We start from the raw sequence: 24,092 nt of genomic DNA on the forward strand, positions 1-24,092 counted from the left end.
ATATTGTTGTTCCAAGCAGACCCCTGTGTGCTTGCAATGATGGTAATAATACTTGGCCTCTGTGTAAGTGCCCAGCACATGACGATGGCATTGTCACTCCTGGCTCCATATAAGCTGTCTCACCTCACCTGCTTGGTGCTCTCGACTGCAGAGTAGACTGCTTTGAGGCTGGCTTGTTCCTGTTTCCATCCCTTCCCTTGTGCGTTCCCCACTCTCGATCCCTTCTTCTCTCTTCCCAACCCATCCTCACAGGCCACGTCAACTCTAATCTTGCAAGCAGTAGGTCTTCTCCAGCTACTGCTACCCTGTGATTTTCTATTCTCAAAACTCTCCCAGCACCTTGTCTGTAACCAAATCACTGAGCCTTTAGTCAATTTTACACTGGCTGTGGTCGCTCCCTATTGTTTCATGTGTCTGAACTTTGTCTCCTTAACCAGAGCAACTTCCTTAAGAGTCCTGGACTTGTTTGGAATTCTCCATAGTGCATAGTGAATAGACCCACCGATACAGAGAAGCTAAACAAACAAATGGTCTCCACTTACTGGGTTTCAAGTCTAAGAAAATAACAAAAGGTGCAGTAAAATGTTTATGCTTAAAGATGTTCAGAGTAAGTGTTATTTATATGGAGTAGAAAAATAGAAAACAACCTAAATGTCCAATAATAAGGCCATAAAGTACAGTGCAATATGGTATTAGCATTCTAAATGGCTTTTCAAAGAATATTTCAAGATATAAGATCAATAAATAATATCATATAAAAAGACATGAACATGTAAATAGAACAAATATATAAAAATACATGAATATGTAAATGGCACAATACAGTTAGATGAACCTATACACTTACATACTTACAGAATAAAAGCTCACATAAACAAAATAATTACATACATGATGTATGACAAATGTCTACAATTAGCATTACCATTTTGAATAATAGAACATTGATTAACTGATAGATTGAACAATGAGTTGATGCTTATTTATTTAGCTCCAGCATTGTAAGGGGGATAAGATACTGGGTCACAGTGTGGGGAAGGCTTCCTTGTGGGTCAATTTAATCCCCTCAATATCCCTAAGAGGAAGCTATTACCCCAACTATTCAGACTTCTATTGATAGCTCCATTTTACACGTGATGAAACCAAGGATCAGAAAGTCCATGTAACATGCCTAAGGTCTCTAGCTAATACCTGGCAGGATACACTAAATCTTGATCTCCAGTGAAGCCTATTTTGTATTGGGAGAGACAGACAATAAGAAAATATACAAGTGAATAAATAATAAATTCCTAGATGATGACATGTTCTATGTTGAAAATAAAACAACCTAAGAATATAAAGAGTAACTCAGAAGGGGTATATCATCTGTGATGGTCCAGGAGGACCATTCTGAGGATGCAGGGAGCACAACAGCATGATGAGAAGATATGGGGAAAGAGCTTTCTAGCAAGTAGAAACAGCAAGCACAGAGGCCCTGAGGCAGGAAAGAGCTCTGGGTGTTTGAGGATCAGCAATAAATTCAGTAAGACTGCAGCTGTGAGCAAAGTCAAGCGTGACAGTGATTAGGTCAGGAAATGAGGTGGGAGCAAGATCATGAGGTCTTTGCTTTCCAGAGCAAGGAGTCTACAGCTTATTATAAGTGGAATTGGGGGATTTTAGTTGGTTTAAAATAGAAAAGTGACATAATCAGATGTGCTGGATAGGGGGATGTTTTGCTTTCAAGGAAAGTGCTGCTGAAGGCCTCATGCTCTCCAGGGAGTGAAACCAATTGCTCATTCCTACATGTGAGGTTGTGGTCCACAGCACTGCCTTCAGCAGACAGTCAGATGTCAAAGGACCACTTCTATCCAGGCATATCTGGGATCTCCTGGTGATTTGCAGGTTTTCTGATTCCTGCCAGCAGATTCTAATGACCTGGGCTTTGTGCTGATTATGCAGCTTGCTGAAACACCAACACACATATCCAACTACAGCTGGAAAATGCCATCCTTAATTTATGTCCCAAAGAGCACTGCTAACATGCACCCTTTATGGGACTGTTACTTCTGGAGCTTAAATTGTTTTTTTAAAAAATAAGATAGCTTATGCAATGTTTATTGAACCAAATTACCAAATTAAGTAACCACTTTCTAATGTAAATAGTAGCTAAATACCAAAACATCAGGGAGAAGGCTGATCTTAAACTTAGTATGGATCGTGCAAAGGTTAATTTGCTAATATCCTATGAGCAATGACCAGTCCACTTTGGGACTCTGGTAGTTCATGGGATCAAAGATCTTCATTGCTTTTATAAACCTAATCCCGCTGGTAAGAAGGGAAGTAACAGTTCGTAGTAATGGTGAATTATGTCTTCCTAGCTACTACAGTACCATCTACCAACTGGATATAAAAAGAAAAGAGTTTCCTCTACAAGAAAGTCCTAAAGTCTATGTGGCCTTGTATTCATTCCTTACCCTTATAGGGGATGGACCCGCAGACCTGAGTCCTCTTCCAGTTTTAAATCCATAACTTCAAAACATTCAAATCCATACCTAAGATGATTCTACAATGCCTTATAGAAGCCCCTTTTAAAAAGTCCTTTGACCGAAAACAAGCTGTTGCCCACTGGCCAAAGGAAAGGAGAGGGATAGAATGATGTGAACAGAGAGAACATAGGCAAGCCGTGCCACAACACAGATTTTCAGACTCAAGCCCTTCAAGATTGGCTGATCTTGCCCTTCCTATGCAGATAACAAACTGAGCCCAAACAGAGGAGAGCAACTAGGTCAAGGCCAATTGACTTTTATGTAAAAAGCCAAAAGTGGAAATCGAGTCTTTGATGCAATGTGCTGCACAGATGCTTCTCATCAGAAGAGAGGAAATGAAGTGGCAGTCACAAGCCCAACAGGCAGACACATTCTGTTTGGTAAGTACAGTGTTTTTTAAAAAACTGTAAATAGATGCCAACAAGTGAATTCACATAAAAACTGGCTTTTCAGCTTTCCTTGCAAAATCAGATAGGGCTACATTGGCACCACATTCCACATGCTAAAAGGGAGTGCAGCTGTGAAGCACTTATCCCTCTGGATGGGATGTTTGTTCTCCAATGTGCCACAGTTCCCACCACTCTCTATTGTCTCAGATGGCCTCACTCTTCATTCTTTCTTGCTAACTGCCTGAACCCTATAGGTATCTAAGTTTTTAATCCCTACTACAATAGGTATCCTCTAGATATTGCAAAATACAAATCAAGTATAATAAACCATGATTTACACTGGAAGCAAGAGCTATGGCTCCCTCTGTGAGTGTTCAAATCACACGTTTCTGTTAGATCCTGCCACAGAGAGTTGGCCAATGTCACAATCCTGGGCTTAAGGACTGCATCCTGTTGCAGAGATGCACCCTCTATTGGAGATGTCCATTGGGGAAGAGCAGAGCAAGGTGAATGAACAGGGGAGCTGGTGTGGTAATCACTTGTTTGCTTATCTCTCCCCTCTAGACTGAGTTTTTCCTGTACAGGATGCATGCTTTGCCTCACTGGCATTTTGCAAAGTTCAAAGAGTAAGCCTTCAGTAAAGTCTGGATAAATAAATGCAGGTATGAATGGGGAGTAGAATCTCATGAGTGGCTGGAGGGATGGAGAAAAGATAAAGTGGCAAACTAGGAAAGTCTATGCAGAGAAAGCTTGGAAGTGAGTATAGAATCATGAAACAAGCTGCTTCTTAGCTTGTCTTATTTGTTAGAAGCAGACAGATGGGAAAGGAAGGATACAGAAGGAAATAAAAGTAGTGATATGCTCTGGGAATCTAATTTTTGCCTTCAATCCACAATGCCAAGATGCAAGTCCAATTCTAAGATACAACAATTTGTCCTTGGGACCTTCCAGAGACCCTCTTATACCCTTATGTACCCCTTACACTCCCAAGAATATATATACTTTCAGTCTACCCAGAACTGATGTTCTCTGGTTAAACATTTACTTGCATCACTCAACACCATTTTTTGGTAAAGAAGAATGGGCATTAGCCATCTAATCCTTATTCTAATTCTGCCTTTACTCAACTTACAGTGTTTCAACATATACAGAATTGGTGTGAAATCAGGAAACAGGGTGAGGTGAGGTAAGGGGAAAAAAGGAAGTAAGAAAGCCTTCACAATGTGATAAATGGGATAAAATCAGCCATAAGCTAGCAATAATTTAATTCTTGGTTTCTAAAATAAAATGCCCCAGTATGTCCAACGCAGGAAGTTGTTGCTGGTTGCAAAAATAATTACAGGGGAATAGAAATGACTTCTTTTTTCAAGAAAAAAATGCCACTTGTCACAAAAAGGTCTTAAGCCAGCAATCTGCAATAAAACTGTTGTAATAACAAGTTAGATTGCTTTCTTGATAATTATTAAGTAAAGGTCTACCAAATTTGACAACGACATTATACAAAGCCCCCCCTTTTTTTTTTACTGCCAACATCATCTGTTAACTACAGTAGTTTCAACCCAGATGTTCCTGAACAAAGGCTCTTAAGAATTAGAGTCCAACTGTTTCTGCCTACCCAGAGGGAAATACATTGTTCCTGCCATTAAACCAGCCCCCTTTACTGGAAACATTACTTGCTGGTGTGAATTAAACATGGAAACCTGTCATAGAGTTTGCACCTTCAGGAAGAAAATACAAAGAGGAGGTTTGGGGCTGTTGAAGAGGACTCACCCCACAAGTCAGGTGAGGGAGGATGAAAGAAGCAACTGTCATCATTCCCCCTGAACCCAACCCCACCCAAAGCACCAGCCCCTCTTCAGCTATCCAGAGGGCCCCTGGGAATGTCAGGTTGGCACATGCAATTGAAGTGGATACGGATACAAACACTGCACATTGGGAAACAAGGTCTTCTGGATCGAGGGGCTGGAATGGAAAAGATTCACATTCAGGAGCTTTAATTTAAAATGACAGGCCCTAGAAATCGAAATATCCAGGTAAAGAAACTTTGAAACATCCGGATTTCCAAGACTTAGCACCAAGAAAATAGAAGTGATTTAAAATGTTCATGGAAATGTTAAGACTCTTTTTCTCTATGAAGCTTTGATAGGAGTGGAGTGGGAAGGTTTCAGAATATCCCCACCCTCTCTCCCACTCTCTTATTCTCTCCTCTCTCTCTCTTTCACACACACACACACACACAAACACACTCACACACACACAATCTCCACTAGCACACCTAAGACACTAGAATTTATAAATACATTACTTGATACAGACAATTAACTTTTGCCTAAAGTGTGAACAACTGCATTTTTAGAGAGCCTTGCTATTATTATTAATGAGAAACATAATATGAAAGAAAAAACCATGTGTTTGCTATAAGAACCCAGTGTTGAGTCAAAGCCCAAGCATCCACCCCATTTCCAACAGGACTCCTTCCCTGACCCCTCTGTAGAGAATTCTGGACCCACCACTGCCTCAGTAGCCTGTTATTGAGGATTTCAATAGACTTTAGGGTCAACGGTTTATTCACTAGCTCATAGAAGGTCACCTCTTGGGTCTCTGTAGTAGAAATAACCACCAATACTGTATTCACATCTCTATTCATATATGTTCAACCCTAATTACAATACTCCCCAATCAAGTGGATGAATAGAGCCGGTTCTGTGAGGGGAAAATATTTTTTAAAAAATGAGATCTGCCAGGTGCGGTGGCTCACGCCTGTAATCCCAGCAGTTTGGGAGGCCAAGGCGGGTGGATCGCCTGAGCTCAGGAGTTCAAGACCACCCAGGGCAACATGGTGAAACCCCGTATCTACTAAAAATACAAAAAAAATTAACCGGGTGTGGTGGCACACGCCTCTAGTCCCAGCTACTTGGGAGGCTGAGGTAGGAGAATCTCTTGAGCCCCAGAGGACAAGGTTGCTGTGAGCTGAGATCACACCACTGCACTCGAGCTTGGGCTACAGAGTGAGACTCCATCTCAAAAAAAAAAAAAGAGAGAGATCTGAGCCTCTCCATAAATTCACTTAAAATGCTCATTTTTGCAGCCAGGCTAAAGAAATCTATCATATAACAATTGGGTCTGCCTGGTTTCTGCTCCATGTTCAAATTTGGATGTCTTTCTCCAAAAACTATTGATTTCACAGAACTGAAGTTAAACTAGCTACAGTTTTCATTGGGCAAGAGGCCCAGCTTTCTCCGGGCGGTCTTAAATTTTAAATTTCCCCAAGTGGCTTCTTTTTAAAGATCTGTCTGTGCAAAACAACACAGGTTGAGAGCATGATTTTCTGAATTTAGGAGGGGAGCACTGAATGCAGGGAGGTAGAGGAGGGAAAAGAGAATCCCCCTGCACTCTTAAACCAGCACAGTAGCATCCATACTTGCCCCTGGGCTTGGGGACAGAACTCCTGCCCTTCAGCACAGCTGAGGAAGATCTGATCGGAGTTCCCCAAGTTCCCCAGGCATTAAATACTCCACATCAAACCTGAATTTTAACTGCTCCATCAGCTGCAGAGGGACAGAGAGACACACACACCATATTTTAAATACATCTTTTGTCCTAATCCCCGCTGAGCTGTAAAACCTGATACAATTAAGCTTTTATATTTTGCAAATGATGAATGACTGACTAATAGGTTTCCGGTGAGATTCAGAACCTAGAACACAGTGTTCTTGAGGCAGCCCAACTGCTGAACCTGTGGTTTCCTGCAGCTCCTCCTTGTCCAGCCCCTCCCCTCCCCTCTGCCCTCCCTGGGGGTAGGGGAGTGCACCCTCGCTTTCGCAAGTGCTCACCAAAAACACTGTTATCAGTTTCCCCCAAAAAAATCACAAGTCAAAATAAATCTGATGCATCTCTTTGTCTCATCTAAAGAGGAAAGCAATTTGCTGTAACTGGAAAATCTCGGAGACCTAGGTGTTGAGAGAGCTCCCTATGGTACCAGGTGGCGCAGCCTCCAGATTCCCTAACACTTAGAATATCCTCTTCCTTCTTTATCCCCCATCTGAATCAAAACTCCCGACAAGACACAGCTCAAATGTCATCTCTTCCAGGAAGAACTCCCATGTCCCCCCAGCCTACAGGGAGATGTCCCTGTAACTCTCAGCATCTCTATTCCAGCTGTGTGCATCTACCACAGCACTTATCAGTGGGTGTCTAGATCTCTCTGATGATGGGTACTATTTTCCTTAGCCAGACAGTAAACTCTGGAGGCAGCCATCCTAGGGAAACTGAATATTTTACTTGGCATTTGTTGGCATTTGTAAGTATTGCTATTAATCTTTTCATGCACATATATTTGATCAAATCTAGTAGCAGTTTCCTCTAGAAGTGGCACCAAGCTTGGCACAATGGTGCACATATCCCAATTCATTAAATATCTGGTTAATTGGTGATTAACCGATAAGAGAATTTCCTAAAGGTTAAAAGTAAATATAACTTGGATACACATATAGCTCGCAATGTGTTTCTTTCTTTCTAAGTGCTTCTATTATATTCAATGAGAAAGATAAAGGTAGAAGGAAAAGGAGAGGAGGGAGAGGGGAAAAGACATTAACCCGTACTGACAGATAAGTCATAGCACTCCTATTTCAGAGAAGGAGATTGGAGTAAGCACCTGTGATGGTTAATATTGAGTGTCAACTTGATTGGACTGAAGGATACAAAGTATTGTTCCTGGGTGTATCTGTGAGGGTGTTACCAAAGGAGATTAACATTTGAGTCTGTGGACTGGGGGAAGTAGATCCACCCTCACTCTGGATGGGCACAATCTAATCAGCGGCCAGCATGGCTAGGATAATGCAGGCAGAAGAAAGTGGAAGGACTAGACTTGTGAAGTCTTCCAGCCTTCATCTTTCTCCTGCGCTGGATGCTTCCTGCCCTTGAACATCACACTCCAAGTTCTTCAGCTTTTGGACTCTTGGACTTACACCAGTGATTTGCCAGGGGCTCTTGGGCCTTTGGCCACAGACTGAAGGCTACACTGAGAATCTCTTGGCTTGAAATTGATAGAGATAGCTTTCGGGGTGGCAGGACCTTCTGCCCCCACTGCCTCTTTTGCTCTCCTTCCTGTTCTCTTGGGAAACAATCTCAAATTTCACCCCTACATCCTGCTCCCATATCTTTTCATAGAATGACTCTCCTAGCTTCTGAGAAAACTCCAAGCTCTCCCAATCCCACCCTGCAAGGGAGCATTTTGCCAGCCTAGAGAAAAAGCACATTTATTTCTTTCCATGCTTTAAGATGTTATTGGCTGCATATTGTTTTAGGGCAGCGCATAATTACAGAAACCGCTCTGAAAATCTGTATATTTTATCTGTGCTTTATGATACCCAGAATATTCCCCAATTCTTTTTCTTCTTCGTGAACCAGCTTAAAATATATTTTGGCATCCTTTATGTCATTTTGAAATTGAATAGCCAATTCTTACTGTAATGAAAATACTTATGTGCCAACCCAGTGATATACAACACTACACTCTAATTACAGCTGTGCTTTAATTAACCTGAATTGAAGAGTGTTATCATTAAACTGCTGGTAACTTTGAGTTATGGCTTTTCTTTAATTTAAAGTAGAAAACACAGATAATTAAGCCTCCAGATAATCAAATGCTTGAGGAGAGCTTCAATGTTTTGGGATGTTCCTAAATCTCATTAAATGTCCTTTTATTGATCATTTCTACCTCTGCTGTATCATTGTATTAAACGAATAATAGCACTAAGTTGTACACATTCTCACTCACATCAGAAGTGGAATATATATATATTCCAGAAACTTTACTGAGCAAATACTAAATTATCTGACAACAATTTGTCTCCTTCTTGGGACATGTTCTAAATACAAAAATCAATCAAAGGGAATATTCACAGAGCCACTAGTGCCAGCTCTTGAGCTGGCTGAAGGCCAGTGAAGTTCCACACCACCCAGTGGGTCAGGGTTGGCAAACTCACACAACCACAGGGCCAGGCCTGGGATTTATGTGCAAATCTGGCCTGGTTTAAGATATCAGGGAGGAGTAACTACATGACTATACTAACCCCTTTGCTACATCAAACTGGAGCCAGTTAGCATTCCAAGGAAATGCAGGTCTTGCATTGTCACATCAGATTTTCTAAAGAATCCAGAAATCTAGTTTTTACTTGAAATACTACTATTTCGAAATATCAGCAACTAGTTGCTATCTATGTGAGTCAAACATACCTAGTGAGTATCCCAGTTAGAGCCTGTAGGGGGAGCAGTCCTGACCCTTCAAGTTACCCATAAGAGGAACCGACTCAGTTCCCAAGAGCGGAGTAAGAGGAGGGTGGAAAAGCAAGAAGGGCCTGGGGGTTGGGGAGGGAGCACTCTTGTTAGATACAAACACCAGTTAGGCCAGGGAAACCCTACAGCCAAGGAAGGGGGCTTGACAGAGCCCCTGCTGACACCCTCACCAACATAAGACTCCCGCAGGCGCTGGCAGCTCTGCTATGTGCTCAGACCACCACCACATTAGACAGACAAGGCTTCAATTGCCTTTTTATAAAACTAGCTTCCGTTAAAAAGCCTGCTTTCCCCCGGGGCTTTGTATCCTAGGCAGACCAAGCTCCAGGGAGGGGGAGATCCCCTGGGACAGCCTCAGTGTTCCAGGACCCAATGCCTCTGAATGGTTAACTCCTCTCAGTGGCAGGAAGAGAAATAGCTCTCAAAGAAAGGCACACATGGGAGTCACAATAGGGCATCCATTTTCAGAAAATAACTCCTTCCGAATCAATTACCTATTCACTTTTCCAGTACATTTAGCATTTAAACTTTCGCTTAGAGACAGGGTGAGAAATTTCAGTAAACAGCCAAACCATTTTGGATTGCTTAGGGTCTGGGCCCAGGGACTGACAGAGTGCACCTGCTGTGTTCAGTGACAGGAGGCTCCAGGTAAACACGAAGCCACCAACTGCTCCGCCTCCCTCCCTCCTGCATACAGAAAGAAACCACGATACAGAAGAGGCCAAGGGCACCCAGGACTGTCCTCCCCTTTGTGGTAAAGCCTGATCAGTTTTGTTTCGATGTCTTCAGACCTCTCTTTTGGTTTGTATGTAGGCAGGAAGTGCAAGCAAATGGCTTTTCTTCCTCAGCCCAGTGAGCTCCCAGATACCCCTGTTTCTTCCCAGTGAGAAGAATCCTTGTCAAATCCTTTGCTAAGGTGTCAGGAGAATAGGCTTAATGTTTCACCAACCTCAGGGAGTTTGAGTTTTCAGAGGGCACAAAGACCCCGTTCATCTTAAACTCAACATCTGAGATTTTTTTTTATTATTATTTTAGAGATATAATCACTGTTATCCAGGCTGGAATGCAGTTGTGTAATCAACCTCCTGGGCAGCCTCAACCTCCTGGGCTCAAGCAATCCTTCTACCGCAGCCTCTAGAGTAGCTAGGACCATACGTGTGTGCCACCACACTCAGCTAATTTTCCTTATTTTTTGTAGAGATAAAGTCTCACTGTGTTGCCCAGGCTAGTCTTGAATGCCTAGCCTCAAGTGATCCTCTCACCTCAGCTTCTAAAAGTGCTGGGATTGCAGACATGAGGATTCTAAGTGAGGAATCTGAGGCACTGTCATGCCTCACGGCAGACACCTGGAGCTCTTGAGGTCATCCCCCATAGGTGACCATCTATTCTACCTGCAGTGGCCATGGCGGGTGGCTTTGATCCATCCTGCTGAGCCAGTGGAAAGAGAAGCTAAGACTTGTTATTATTATAACATGGCAGTTGTCTATGTGGGGGCTCAAGGCCTCCTTCCGTATATTTGGTTCCACATTTCCTCAGCAAAGGGTGAAAACACTTTGAATGGCTTTATTTCAGTAGCTTCTCTGTTGTCTCTATGATCAGACTTGATGGGAAGACAGATTAAAATTCCTTTCATTGAGGGGCTGGCAAGATTTGTTTTGCCCTCTTAGAATCAGACAGGCAGGGGTTTATGCCACTCTTCATAAATGTGTCTACATCACAGAAGGCATGCAGGATAACTGTAGCTCATAAGTTAGCATAAATGATGAATTCAAGTCCAAGACTCTCAGGCCTGTCAAGAAAAGTGGGGCCAGTGGAAATTCCCCAGGCAGAGGCCATGTAATGACCCACCCTCCTATTCATCACATGGGGCCGAGCACACAGGATACCCTCGGCAATTGTCAAGTGCTCCAACTGTACCCAGCAGAGGTGGGAGGCTTCCTTGCAAGGGGCACATTCAATATCCCTGAAAGCCAAAGAGCATCCAGTTAAAGGTCACTTACTCACAAACAGTAGGGAAGGACAGACCCACGAAGGCACTGGAGAGATATTCTGTGTACATTTCATTTGAGACTCCTTCCAAGTAGTATTTCTGCCACGTGTCTTCCTCAATCTAAAGGAAAGGAACACATGCGGAGAGTTTAAAATATGACGGTGGGCTGTAAAAGGGAAACCTGAGTTACACTCTTAGGCAAACAAATGAATGCACTGGTTAGATAATGGTGACCTTTTCAGCAATCAGGAACACGGCCTCTGCACCCATATAAAGCCTTCAATAACCCTAAACTCATAAAGTGTGTGCCCTCTAAAACACTTCTTTTTTAACCTATGTGATTTCTTTCCTTTTTCTTTTTTTCTTTTTCTTTTTTTTTTTTTTTTTTTTTGAGACAGGGTCTTACTGTTGCCTGGGCTGGAGTGCAGTGGATCATAGCTCACTGAAGCCTTGGACACCTGCACTGAAGCAATCCTCCTGCCTCAGCCTCTGGAGTAGTTGGGACTATAGGTGTGCATCACCACACCAGGCAATTTTTTTTTTTTTTTAAGAGACAGAGTCTTGCTATGTTGCCTAGGCTTGTCTTGAACTCCCAGCCTCAAGTGATCCTCCTGCCGCTGCCTCTCAAAGTCCTGGGATTACAAGTGTGAGCCACCGTGCACAGTCTTTAATCTGTATGACTTCTAATGGTGCGGAGACATGGGCACTCACCCACATTAGTGGGCAAGGAAATTGATACAACTGTTTTGAAGAGCAATTTTGCAATTATTATCAAAATTTGTAAAAGTACATAGTCTTTTACACTACAATTCCATTTGAAGTATTCATAGCAAAGAAACAGGAAAACAGAGGTAAAAAAATATACAAGAACATCATTTCTATTCATGAAAAATGGGAAATAACCGTAAATGGCACACATACAATGGAATACTAAGAAGCAATTAAAAATTATAATGAAAATGTATACCTGTTCATACAGAAATTCTATAAAAAGGCACATTATAAAATAGTGTACACAATCTGATCCTATTTTTTTAGATGGCCTATAGTTATCTGAATGTTTGTAAAGCCATAAAAAAAAATTTAGGAAGCTTTATATCAAAACACTAACAGTTGTTACCTCTGAGTGGTAGAATGATACTTTTTTTCTCTATAGATTCCTGTATTGTCTGAAGGCTTTTATAATGAGCATGTATATATTATAATGAAACAGTATATTTCTACTTTGCACAAAATGACAGATTTTTCTGACCCCCCAAGGAATATCACAAAAGGTAAAATGTTAGTTTCAGAGATGTCTTGCTCCAAATTTCAAAAGGAGTATCACAAAAGTAAAATGTAGTTTCAGAGAGGTCTTGCTCCAAATTTCATTAAAATATGCATTTTTTCTAAGTAGTCAAGTTTAGCTGGTTTTCCCAGCAACCCTCTTCATGCTAGGCATCTCTGAAAGGATTTCACAATGTAGTGAATCTTCTTTTTTGTTTTTTTGAGACAGTCTTGCTCTGTCACCCAGGCTGGAGTGCAGTGGTGGGATCTCAGCTCACTGCAATCTCTGCCCCCTGGGTTCAAGAGATTCTATTGCCTCAGCCTCCTGAGTAGCTGGAATTGCAGGTGTGCACCACCATGCCTGGCTAATTCTTGTATTTTTGGTAGAGACAGGGTTTCACCATGTTGGCCAGACTGATCTCAAACTCCTGACCTCAAGTGATCTGCCTGCCTCGGCCTCCCAAAATGCTCCCAAAATACAGGCATGAGCCACTGCTGCCGGCTTACAATGGAGTCAGTCTTTAGAAACTGGTGAATTATAAGGAGAACGCTGAGCCGCTATGGGAGCTTAGGGATCTCACAGGCCTCCCTGAGGGAAGGAGGGCAAGCTGTGTGTCTTTGGCTGCAGCCTCTCAGGCTTCCCTTCCAGTGGGGGCATGGGTAAGAGGAAGATGAGAGGAAGCCACCCCGCCAACAGGAAGTGGCTCTTTAGAACAGCTTGTGCTGATCTTGTATTAAAAGGCATCTTGCCGGCGGCCAATCAGTCAGTTCACTGGGAGAAATGCAACATGTGGACCAGAAGGAGAGCTAGGAACAGTGGGCAAGGGCACACCTACCATCTACTTGGTGACGCTCCAGCATACAAAAGCCAGAAAAAATTTAGAAATAAACTGAAGGCTCCCTGGCTCTGTGCTTTTTGTCTGCTTTTAGCTCAGTCTGGGTGATTAGATTATGTAGGTTAACCTCATTAGTTTGAGCTGCTTCCAGCCTACTCCCACAGGTTAGACATTAGCTAGGCAGTGATGCTGGGTATGAGCAGTTTATCTACAAATTGGCCTTCCCCAGAGTGGGGTCTTCAAAAAAAAAAAAAAAGTCACTCAACCAATTCTATTACTAAATGGTATGATTTTTAAAATTAACTGTAATGTGTTTAGCTAAGCATGAACTTTTTAATTTCTCCAAACCATAAGATCTCAATAATTTTTTTCGAATAAAAGATATGCTTGACTTATAAGCAAAGGTCACTAACTCTAACTAATTTGAAGAAAGCCTAATCTGCCTTAGTAAAAAAATGTTGGAATATAGAATATTTGGGAAACAGTATTAACATAATTTGTTTTATTAATGAATAGGATACTATATGAGGTATCACTAATTACAAATCCCCATACTAGAGCCTTATGGGCAAATAGTATTCCTGAAGTAAAATAATTCAGCCTATTCTTTACATATGTGTTCTTTTATAATGTGTTGTTTATGGTCTAATTTAAATACAACAACTGATTGTCAAAAATAATGAAAATACAAACCTTTATTATTGATCATTGGTGGTATTCCTCAATTAATATGGTTTTAACAAGGTTCTTTTCATTTTGGTCAGAATTTTCATGCCTTTATGTCCTAATGAAGCTATTCTTTATACCAAATTGTATTGTAGGTGAATCACTAAACTTTTTAAATAAGAAGGAACACATTCTTTGTAGGATAACAATATTATTCATGTTTGTTTTGAATTTAGCAAAAATTGTTTTATTGAGTCATTCATTCAGCAAATATTGATTGCATATATTTTTCATCTTAGGATCTGTTCTAGTTTCTGATTAAATCAAAACTGGTATTTACTTCCCCGTATTTTTCTCTTTGCTAGAGAAAGCACCAGATGTATCTGACTATGATATACCTGACCACATATATCTGACTTTTACTGATTTTTCCATATCTTTTTTCCTGCAAGTTTGCCTTTGTGGCTAATCGAAATGCTTGAGGACTGAAAGTCGTATAACTGGAAAAAAGTACAGAATGTTCTAGAAAACAAAATGCCTCTTCCACATCCTTGTGTAGACTTGCGGATAGTCTCTACACACTAGACCTAGTAGCATCGAATCAACTGAATAAATGCTGGGGCATTTAAATCCGTTGCCATCGCCATCTGTTTAAGATTTCCACATCTTTAACACTATTTCCATATGGATAGTCAATATGTTTTTGAGGTTTCTGGTAAAGGAATTTCACTTTAAAAAGAGTCTAAAATTGCTAATTGAATTACACTGTCATATTCTCAAGCAATGTATGTAGTTGGTGGGAATGTAAAGTGGCACAGCCACTGTGGAAAACAGTATGGTGGTTCCTCAAAAAATTAAACATAGAATTACCATTGGATTCATAATTCCACTTCTAGGCATATATCCAAAGGAACTGGAAGAAGGATCTCAAAGAGATATTTGTACACTCATGCTCACAGCAGCATTAGTCATAATATCTAAGAGGTGGAAGCACCCCAAGTGTCCATGGACAGATGACTAGATAAACAAAGTGTGGTAATTTACAATGGAACATTATTCAGTCTTAAAAAAGAAGAAAACTCTGACACATGCTACAACACGGATGACCCTTGATGGCATTACGCTAATTGAAATAACCCAATCACAAAAAGGACAACCGTGTTATGATTCCACTTATATGAGGTACCTAGAGTCCTCAAATGCATAGAAACAGAAAGTAGGAAGGTGGCTGCCAGGGGTTGGAGGGAGAGGGAATGAGGAGTCATTGTTTAACTGAGACAGTGTCCGTTTTGCAAGATAAAAAGAGTTCCGGAAGTGGATGGTAGTGATGGTCACACAGTCATGTGAATGTTCCACTGAACTACATGCTTAAAAATGATTAAGATAGTAAATTTTATATGTGTATTTTATCACAATTAAAAAGATTTTTAAAACCCTTATGTATAACATAAGAGCAGGAGAATCAGTAATTATAATTAATACTGAGATCATTTAATCCTTAAGTCATGCCAGAACAAGGACAGGAATAGGCCAATCACATCAGACAAGTCAGGAGTGAGAACCCAGAGTCATTACATCATAGTGCATCACAAACTCAGCAACAGAACTTCAGTCTTTATACCTACCCAAGGGCTGAAATAATCACCTTCTATCAAGGTAACTTTTCTAAGTCTCGAGTGTGATATCTTTGACTTACTTTGGAAAAGCAGAAACAAAAGTGTACATTTCTCATACAATGCATTCTTAGGACAGAAAAAAAAAAAACAGTGTAAAATACATTGAATTTAAATCCTTAGTCACACCTGTAATCCCAGCACTTTGGAAGCTGAGGCAGGAAGTTTGAGGCTAGATATTTGAGACCAGCCTGGGCAACACAGCAAGACCCTGTCTCTACAAAAAATTAAAAAATTTGCCAAGTGTGGTAGCACACCCCTGTAGTGCCAGCTACTCAGGAGGCTGAGGCAGGAGGATAGCTTGAGCACAGGAGTTCAAGGCTGCAGTGAGCTATGACTGCGCCACTGCACTCCAGCATGGGCAACAGAGAGAGATCCTGTCTCTAAAATAAATAAATAAAACCTTGTGTTTAATACTAAGAAAATGAAAGTGAACAAAGAAATCTGGACCAGGTAAAGGGAGTTATTGTCATTATGAATTCCCCTTTTATAGATGATAAAACTGAGGCACAGAGAGGTTAAGAAACCTGCTGACAGTCACAAAGTGAATCCGTGGTACAAACAAGATTCAGAGTTCACACTCTTAACCACCCACCACAAAGATAGAGGTGTAGGGAGGTTGTGGTGTTAGGATTTCGGGGAATGGGGAGGATTTGCTGTGTACAAGTACCAAAGAGGGAAATATCAAAACCGAAGCTCATCAAGGACTCAAAAGCCCAAACTCTATAGCCTATGACTTTACGAGACGTCTAGCAAGGAGTAATAATCCATTTTGGCTCTAGGTGAAAGGGCGGTTCAAGCCTCCTCTCAGAGCATAAAAGTATGGTTTCTATTATACAAAATGGAACCTTCCTGGCCTACAACTTCTTTCCTAAAATAGTACATGCTGTTCCCCACATTTGTGTTGTCAATGTATTTTTAACTGTAATGTGAAGACACACTTCTCAGCAGAAAAAAATGAAGGAATGGGACCAAAATGACTTAGGGAAAGGTGCCAGAATTAATTTGCCAGCCAATCAGCAATCAGTCAAAGGCAGAGCATTTCCTGAGGCAGCAATTTATCCTTTGGCTGTCACATCAAACCCCAGCTGTTTTAGAAGAGCGCCTAGCAAAGATGAGCAGGTGATGCTCTGTGGGTCCTTATTCATCAAATACACACAGGATCATCAGTGAGAACAGGGGATTGAGCCAATGAACTAGCTTGCCTACACCTCTCATTTACTGTCTTATTTATCTACTCTTCATTATCTAATTTTTCAACCAGTCTAGTTGAACCTCCCAAGCAAATGGTTTCACACCAATCCATGGGCAGACAGCTCCCCCATCAAATGTACCTTCCAACTGGAAACCTCAGCCTTGGCTCCACGGGAAGTCACACCTTCCTGATCCCAGGTTCTGTGTGTGTCACTAATGGTGGGTTGGTAATGATGCCTTTTATTTTTTATGCTTCCTCTGATTAGAGTGAAACTGTGTTTCTCTAATGCTAACAGCCCAGTGAATGTGAAAAATTCAACTCTCCTGGCTGGGAGTATGTTACAGCCATCATGATTTCTGTTCCCAGTAAAAAGTCTGAATAACTGTGTTGATTACAGCCAAATAATCTTGCAAAAGTCCACCTCTACCCGTGAAGTCATGTAAATAATTCCAAAGATTGTCATATACTAGTCCTAATTTAATGGAAAACAGGCAAACTCTTTTAATCCAAATATACATTATATTATGCACATCAAAAATAAAGAACTAAAAGGAAATTATAAAAACCAATGACCATTATGTTAATAGCTGCAATAAGAAGAGATGAGTCGTAACATATACACACTAAGACTGCCGAAAATGGGTAGTAGAAGGTTAGTGTATTCACAAGAACTTACTACATTTACTATTTTTAAAAAGTCTATCAGAATTTTCAGTAAATATTCTTCCTGTAAAGGATCCACAGTTTTAAATCTTAGAAGTGCTTAATAAGAATTAGACACATTTGAATGAATATTTATATATATCAATTATGCAATACATTGTCACTGTCCTTTATAATAAGATTGTCTGAAACAGAATGCAGTCATATGAACTGACTGGCGTATCTTAGATGCCATTAAAACGTATTTATCATGACCCCACACCCCCCAAGAAAACCCCACAAAATGTGTCAAGTCCTTGCCTACAATACTAAACATGAAATCAGAATTGATGGGCTCTAAGTTGATGAATGTTTGGGCTGGTTACTAAAATGGATGGGGGGTCATTTGTATCCATTCCTCAACAGCATGCTCTGTCAAGGGGAAAAGTTTAATTGAATCTTGCGTTTTCTCATTTCTTGCTGAAAAGTACGATGTTAAGGCCAGCAAGGTATTAAGAAGACTTCATCATGGGACTTGTCAGATTCTCTCCTCCTCTATTTCCCTCTATGTTCCAATGTCAACAAACTTGCCCCAGTTTTTATCAAAGGGCATGTGGTTATCTCCTTCTCCACCCCTTCTTAGCCTCTTTGTTCTTCAGTATAATTGCAAATCCTAAAAGCAATTCATAGAATAAACAAAATGAAATGTTTGAGTCTTGTTAGCTGAGGTCCAAATGGTGCCAGCACAGAGAATGCCTCACTGCACAGCTTTCTGGGGTGGAGTGAACTAGTGATCAAGTTGAAGCCAAAGGAAGAAAGCAGAAGAGAATAGTGATTTGCACCTTTTCAGAATGTATTTCTTCTCTGTGCCAAACTGCATCTCAACGCTGAACTTCTTGGATGTGGACTCAGTTCAGCTATCTTTCTGAAAGTTGCTTGGATTTCAGGGACTCCATAACAATTTGGCATTCCACAATTATGGCCTCTTTCAGAGAGCATTTTCCAGAATGTGTGACTAGGACAAAAAGATCTCAGATTTTTCCAAAGGCTTCAGGACAATGTCAATTAAAACAATTTTGGGGGGATTTGATGGAATGCCAGAAAACTGGTTGCTTCAGCCATGAACAAATAAATAAACAACTCCAAATATTAATTTTGGAGTGGACTTGAGCCAAATCTCTTACTCCCAGACAAGTGGGCTGCAGACTATCAAATGAGATTTCTTCCATCAGGCATTATGAAAAAGAATCACCCCACATGAGGTGTTCAGAGGGAGATTAAAAGACTACACCACATGCAAAAGCGCCAGAATACATGGTATTTTCCCTCACTCCATTATCCCAACCAGGATTATTTCTGGAAAGACAGAGTGCCAGAGGAACTGAAGGTAAAGGAAGGGTAAACAGCAAGAGTGATATGAGAACTTTTTAAAATAATAATTGAGAAATTATTTTTTAAAGTGTTACATATGTGGCAGGAAACTGGTCCTTATTTTTTTTTTTTAACACGTAGAAGGTTTTGCCACCCTCTCCTCAATTTTCTCTCCAATATAGAAAAGGTGTTTACACTTAAGAGACCTTTTTAAAGTTTGGCCTATTCACTCTCTGTTCAGAGAGGAATTTGGTTTTGCAACCTTGCTAATAGTAAAGAACATATTTACATGTCCTTCAAATAATAAGGATTCTTAAAAATACCACTGAAAATAATTCTTATTTGGGTAAATTGAGCAGGAAGTAAATGTTTTCAGGCAGACGTCTGCCAAACCAACCTCAGAATAGTTCAGCTTCGTATGCAGGGTTTTCAGGACAGCCCTTCTTACCCCATCTGAGGTGAGGGACCAGGGTTTAGCTTTTATTTCTAATATCCATTCTTTTGCAAAATCTAATAAAAATGAATTACAGGCCAGGCACTGGCTCACACCTGTAATCCCAGCAATTTGAGAGGCCAAGGCAGGAGGATCGTTTGAGCCCAGGAGTTCTAGACCTGTCTGGACAACATGATGAGACCATAAATAAATAAATAAATAAGAATTACAAAAAAATGAAAAGACAATACGCAAGGTACAAATCCAAAATTTTTATCATAGATTCACAATCCATATAAAATTAATCCATCCAATTGCTTTGAAAGTTTCTAAGCACTTACTCTCATCTTCTGTACTTAACTCATCACGGATGAGTATCAAACAGCTCACAGTCCCCATCTATGGACCATGGACCACACTTGGAATTGTGCTGGTCCACAACATGGCACCACTCTGTCTTAAAAATCTGACTTCCCATAATTTCCACTGCTTCAGAAAGGCAGAATTATTCTCAACTAATACTTCACAGAAAGAACTTGACAAAACTTAATAGCAGGTGTTATCTGAAACAAAGGAGAATGGGGAGGGGATTCTGTGGTGGCCCCTACTAGAATGTGGGAAATGTCGAAGGCACAGATTTTTACCTGAATCTCCACTGCCTGGAACCGTGCGTGGTACATAGTCATAGCTCAATAATAGTTTCTGAATGAATGAAATAAACTTGGGAAGCACAGAATTTAACAAAGCCAACTTGTTTTATTTAATTTTATTATTTTACTTTCAGCACAATACTCCTTAGAGTATTTAACATGTTAAGAGGAATCGTAAATCTCCAAGAGGAGAACATGACTTCTTTTTTTTTTGAGATGGAGTCTCGCTCTGTCACCCAGGCTGGAGTGCAGTGGTGCAATCTTGGCTCACTGCAAGCTCCCCGTCACGGGTTCATGCCATTCTCCCACCTCAGCCTCCTGACTAGCTGGGACTACAAGCGCCTGCCACCACACCCAGTTAATTTTGTTTTTGTATTTTTAGTAGAGATGGGGTTTCACTGTGTTAGCCAAGATGGTCTCGATCTCCTGACCTGGAGATCCACCCGCCTCGGCCTCCCAAAGTGCTGAGATTACAGGCGTGAGCCACCGCGCCCGGCCAGAACATGATATTTAGTCACAGAATCCTTTATTTCAAGGAGCAGCTTAAGAAGATGGGAAATGCTAATCTAAAAACTTCCTCTCCTGACTTCCCACCCTGAAATCTCTGTTTCCCATGACGCTTCTATCACAAATATGTCTCTCTATGACCTTTTTTGGTTGTCAAAATCCAGTGCTTCCTGTAACTTTCAAGTCATAAACTACCTCCTCTCTGAGGCCTTTCCTCATTTCACCAATGTGCTGTGCTGTCCCTGCCTTAATGGGAATAGTAACTGCACACATCTCTCAGGAGGCCATGCGGGCTGAATGAGATGATCAGTACAGAATGTCTAGAACAGTACCTGGCACTTAGTAAGTGCTCCATGTGTGGTGATTAGCATTAAGTACCATCACAGCATTTGACTTCTCTGACATCTGAAGAGAACTACAATGAGGTGGAATTCCATTTCTGTATCGACTGTAAGCTCCTTAAAGGAAGAGCTGTCTTACTCAGGTCTGTATCTTCTAGAAGGAGCAGCGCAGTACTTTGCAAATAAGAGGTGCTGGGTTAATATCTGCTGAGTTGAACTAAGCAAGATAAAACTGGAGAGAGAGGCCTAAAGAAACAAGAACAATTTTTCCAGGCATCTGATCATAAGTAAGCATGAATAACTTCATAGCGTTTAGTGTTGGGGCATGAAATAAATCAATTCTGCTTCTGAGCGTGGAAAAAATTTCTGCACTGTTAGGATCTACCAGGGAGTATGTATAACTGGGTCATTTTTACACTTCCCAAAAAACTTCTTACTATGAGCAATATTTTCTGGGAAATTTTTCATTACAGAACATCTTGGGCTTCTTAGCAAGTGACTTACGGTTTTCTAAATTCTAAATCCAATAACTTGGAGGCTTGAATTTGAAAGACAAAACTCTCAAGAACTGGTATATTGCCACCAATCTAAGTGGAGTTATTCCTACTACCTAGAAGTCCTGCCTGCATTCCTCTGGGAGAGGAAGCCCCGTCCCTCCCCATCTCATGCCTATTCTATCTTCCCCATGTGACTCAGCCCTCCTTGTCTTCTCCTTGTCTTCATTTTTTGGATTCCAAAAATAAAGTCAAACAACAATTCAACAGGAAGTAGACTGAGCCCAGGGAAGGTGATATTTGGCAAGTTCATTATTCCTAAATTCTAAAATTGAGGCCAAAACAACTTGATCTTTTCTTAAAAAAAAAAATAAAAAAACAAAAAAAAACTGGGAGAAGAGGAAGGGAGTTAGAAAGAACATTTGAATCCACATAGGAATGGGGAGCTTGCTTTTGATAACACAAAAAACTAGAGAGTTGCCTGTGCCTTTGAAGGATCTTTACTATTTTAGACAGTTTGGTGAGAATCCCACCAGCCACTGCTGTTAACAAATGACAAGGTCTCACCAGTGGATGTGTCTGAGGGCTTACTTAATAAAAGTCCTTTGAAATATGGAGTCCAGCGCTATCTATACTTTGATATGCACGTATGTCACCCAAGGGTCTTGGCAAAATCCAGTTTCTCATGCCTTAGTCCTGAGGTGGGGTCAAGTCTATGAGTCTGCATTTCTAACAAGCTCACAGATGATACTGATGCTTCCCCTATAGGGCCCGCATTTTGAGTAGCAAGGAGCTGTTCCCAAAGACAGTGAAGAATAAGGGCCAAGTATTCTCCATGATGCCTTGAGGACCAGAGATTCAGAAGAATCAATTACAGCCTAAAGGATTTGAACCAGAGATGAAAAAGAATGCTTTCCATGAAGTATTGCTAGATATTGGAGCCAGTTACAGAGAAAGCTTTTAGACAATTAAGCACAAGATGGGTATCCAAGTGTTTGGGCTGTTGTGATAATTAGCCTAAACAATATTTCAGGGGTCCAGATTTATCTACTTAGTCTCTCTCCATTGATTCAGTGACCCCAGTAATAGCTGAATCTCCATTGGAATGTGGGTTGTGTAGATACGGAAGCAATATCATGACTATATTGAATTCAATTAAAAATAAAGTTTCAGAAAATGGCCCTGATTTGCATCCCTAATTTCTATTCAACTTTCCCATTTTAGGACACAGTATTGAGTGTGAGGACGAAAACGCTCGCCAACCCAGTCCCGTTTTAGTGACAGCAGATTCTGGGTACTTATGTCTCCTATCGCCATACAATATGGCCTAATAAAGTCGCGCCAAAGAGACTAGATTTCATTTCAGAGCAAAGGGTTCAGTCATAAACTTTTGCTTTCTGGCTGAACAGAGCCATTCCAGCTGCGAGCATAAATTCTGCTAGTTTTAGGTATCAGAGTGATTGGGAAGCCAAATGGGTTATTTGTGAGCCTGGTAGCAAAGGCAGAAGCACCAGCTTTATTGTGTATTCATTGTTATCTGGACAATCTCTTGCCAGTTAGAGAATATTTTCACAGGAAGTTAGAAGCGATTTCAGAAATTCCCCTCTGCAGTTTCTCAGAGTGGATTTTAGGCCTCATCAAAAAGACATTTGGTTCAGAGATTGAAAGTGGGCAGCCTATAAATTGCTGAGGTATTTAGCTGGGCTTAGCAGTTTTCCTTTGAGGAGGAAACCATGATCCTGAGTGCTCACTGAGTACAGTAGGGAAGTGCCTAAGTTCACGCCGCCTCTGGCTTCAAAAAATCCCAGCCTTATCATGTGCTCCTGAGCCAAGGAGCATAACCTCTCCAAGCCTTAATTCCCTTCACCTGCAAAATGAGAGCAACACTAGTACCTACCTCCTAGGGAGGCAGCTGAAATGAGGTGGTGCATGTAAAGTGCTTAGCAGGGTGCCTGGCAAATAGCTAACATTTGTGGAGTACTTTCTATGCAACAGATGAGCATGTGTTCTAACCATACTAAGAGATGGCATTTATTGAGTTTGTACCTTGTAGACAGTCTATACATGTCAGCTGTCATTATAAGTAATGAGTGATAGTGATAGTGATGATGCTGATGATGGTGATGATAGACAAGATAGCTCTACTGCTCAGACAAAGGAACTACGCCAATTAGATGTGGGGCCTGTGATTCATGGCTTCCTATTGCTTAGCTGCTGCTAGAAAAGGCTGGAACATCAGTGATCATACAGTGGTTCTCTGAATTGAAGAGAAACATTAAGCAGCCTGAGTTTGTCCCCAAAAGACAGCAATATTCTCTGGAGGTCCTCTCTGCCACCCATGGACTTTCCTAATGGCCAGTAAGTTAACTCTGGGTAGATATGATGATAAGGGAGAAGTTGATATTTTGAGGGGACATGATGGTCTCCCAAAATAGAAAATGGATCATGTGTGGGTAGCACCATTAACATGATGCAGGATCACCCAGCCTGGCTTTCTGAAAGGAGCCCTGGGCAAACAGGACCCTGATGACCAGAATGACACTTGCCGACATCTCTCAGTTAGTACTCCCCACACACTATTCGTATCTGTCGTTCTCCTTCCTATCAAATGGCTTTGCTACTCACTTCCAGCCTTGCCTCCACGACTGATTTTGAATGGATACCTAGCATATCTTTGGTCCACAGGATGAGTGTGCAAAAAAAAAGGGTACTTATTCAAAATATTCTTTTTAAAAATACTTGTCCAGCTTGTATTTGGAGGACAGGCAGAGCAGTAGGTGGGGTGATAGAGAGAGGAATGATCCCTGGTCAGAGTCC

At 41.1% G+C, this 24,092-nt stretch overlaps 1 protein-coding gene across 43 annotated transcripts in view; it reads right to left on the reverse strand.

Annotated features, from left to right (window-relative positions):
• The window catches only part of KCNMA1 (potassium calcium-activated channel subfamily M alpha 1), a 767,331-nt gene that overhangs the window by 158,599 nt on the left and 584,640 nt on the right, over nt 1–24,092 (reverse strand). For all 43 annotated transcript variants that reach the window (XM_063607449.1, XM_063607448.1, XM_063607447.1 and 40 more), the window contains one exon: nt 11,212–11,321. In XM_063607449.1, the coding sequence (XP_063463519.1) occupies nt 11,212–11,321 (110 nt within the window). The remainder of the gene's footprint in view (nt 1–11,211; nt 11,322–24,092) is intronic.

The sequence above is a fragment of the Pan paniscus genome, chromosome 8 (assembly GCF_029289425.2).
Source record: "Pan paniscus chromosome 8, NHGRI_mPanPan1-v2.0_pri, whole genome shotgun sequence".
Taxonomy (NCBI): Eukaryota; Metazoa; Chordata; class Mammalia; order Primates; family Hominidae; genus Pan; species Pan paniscus.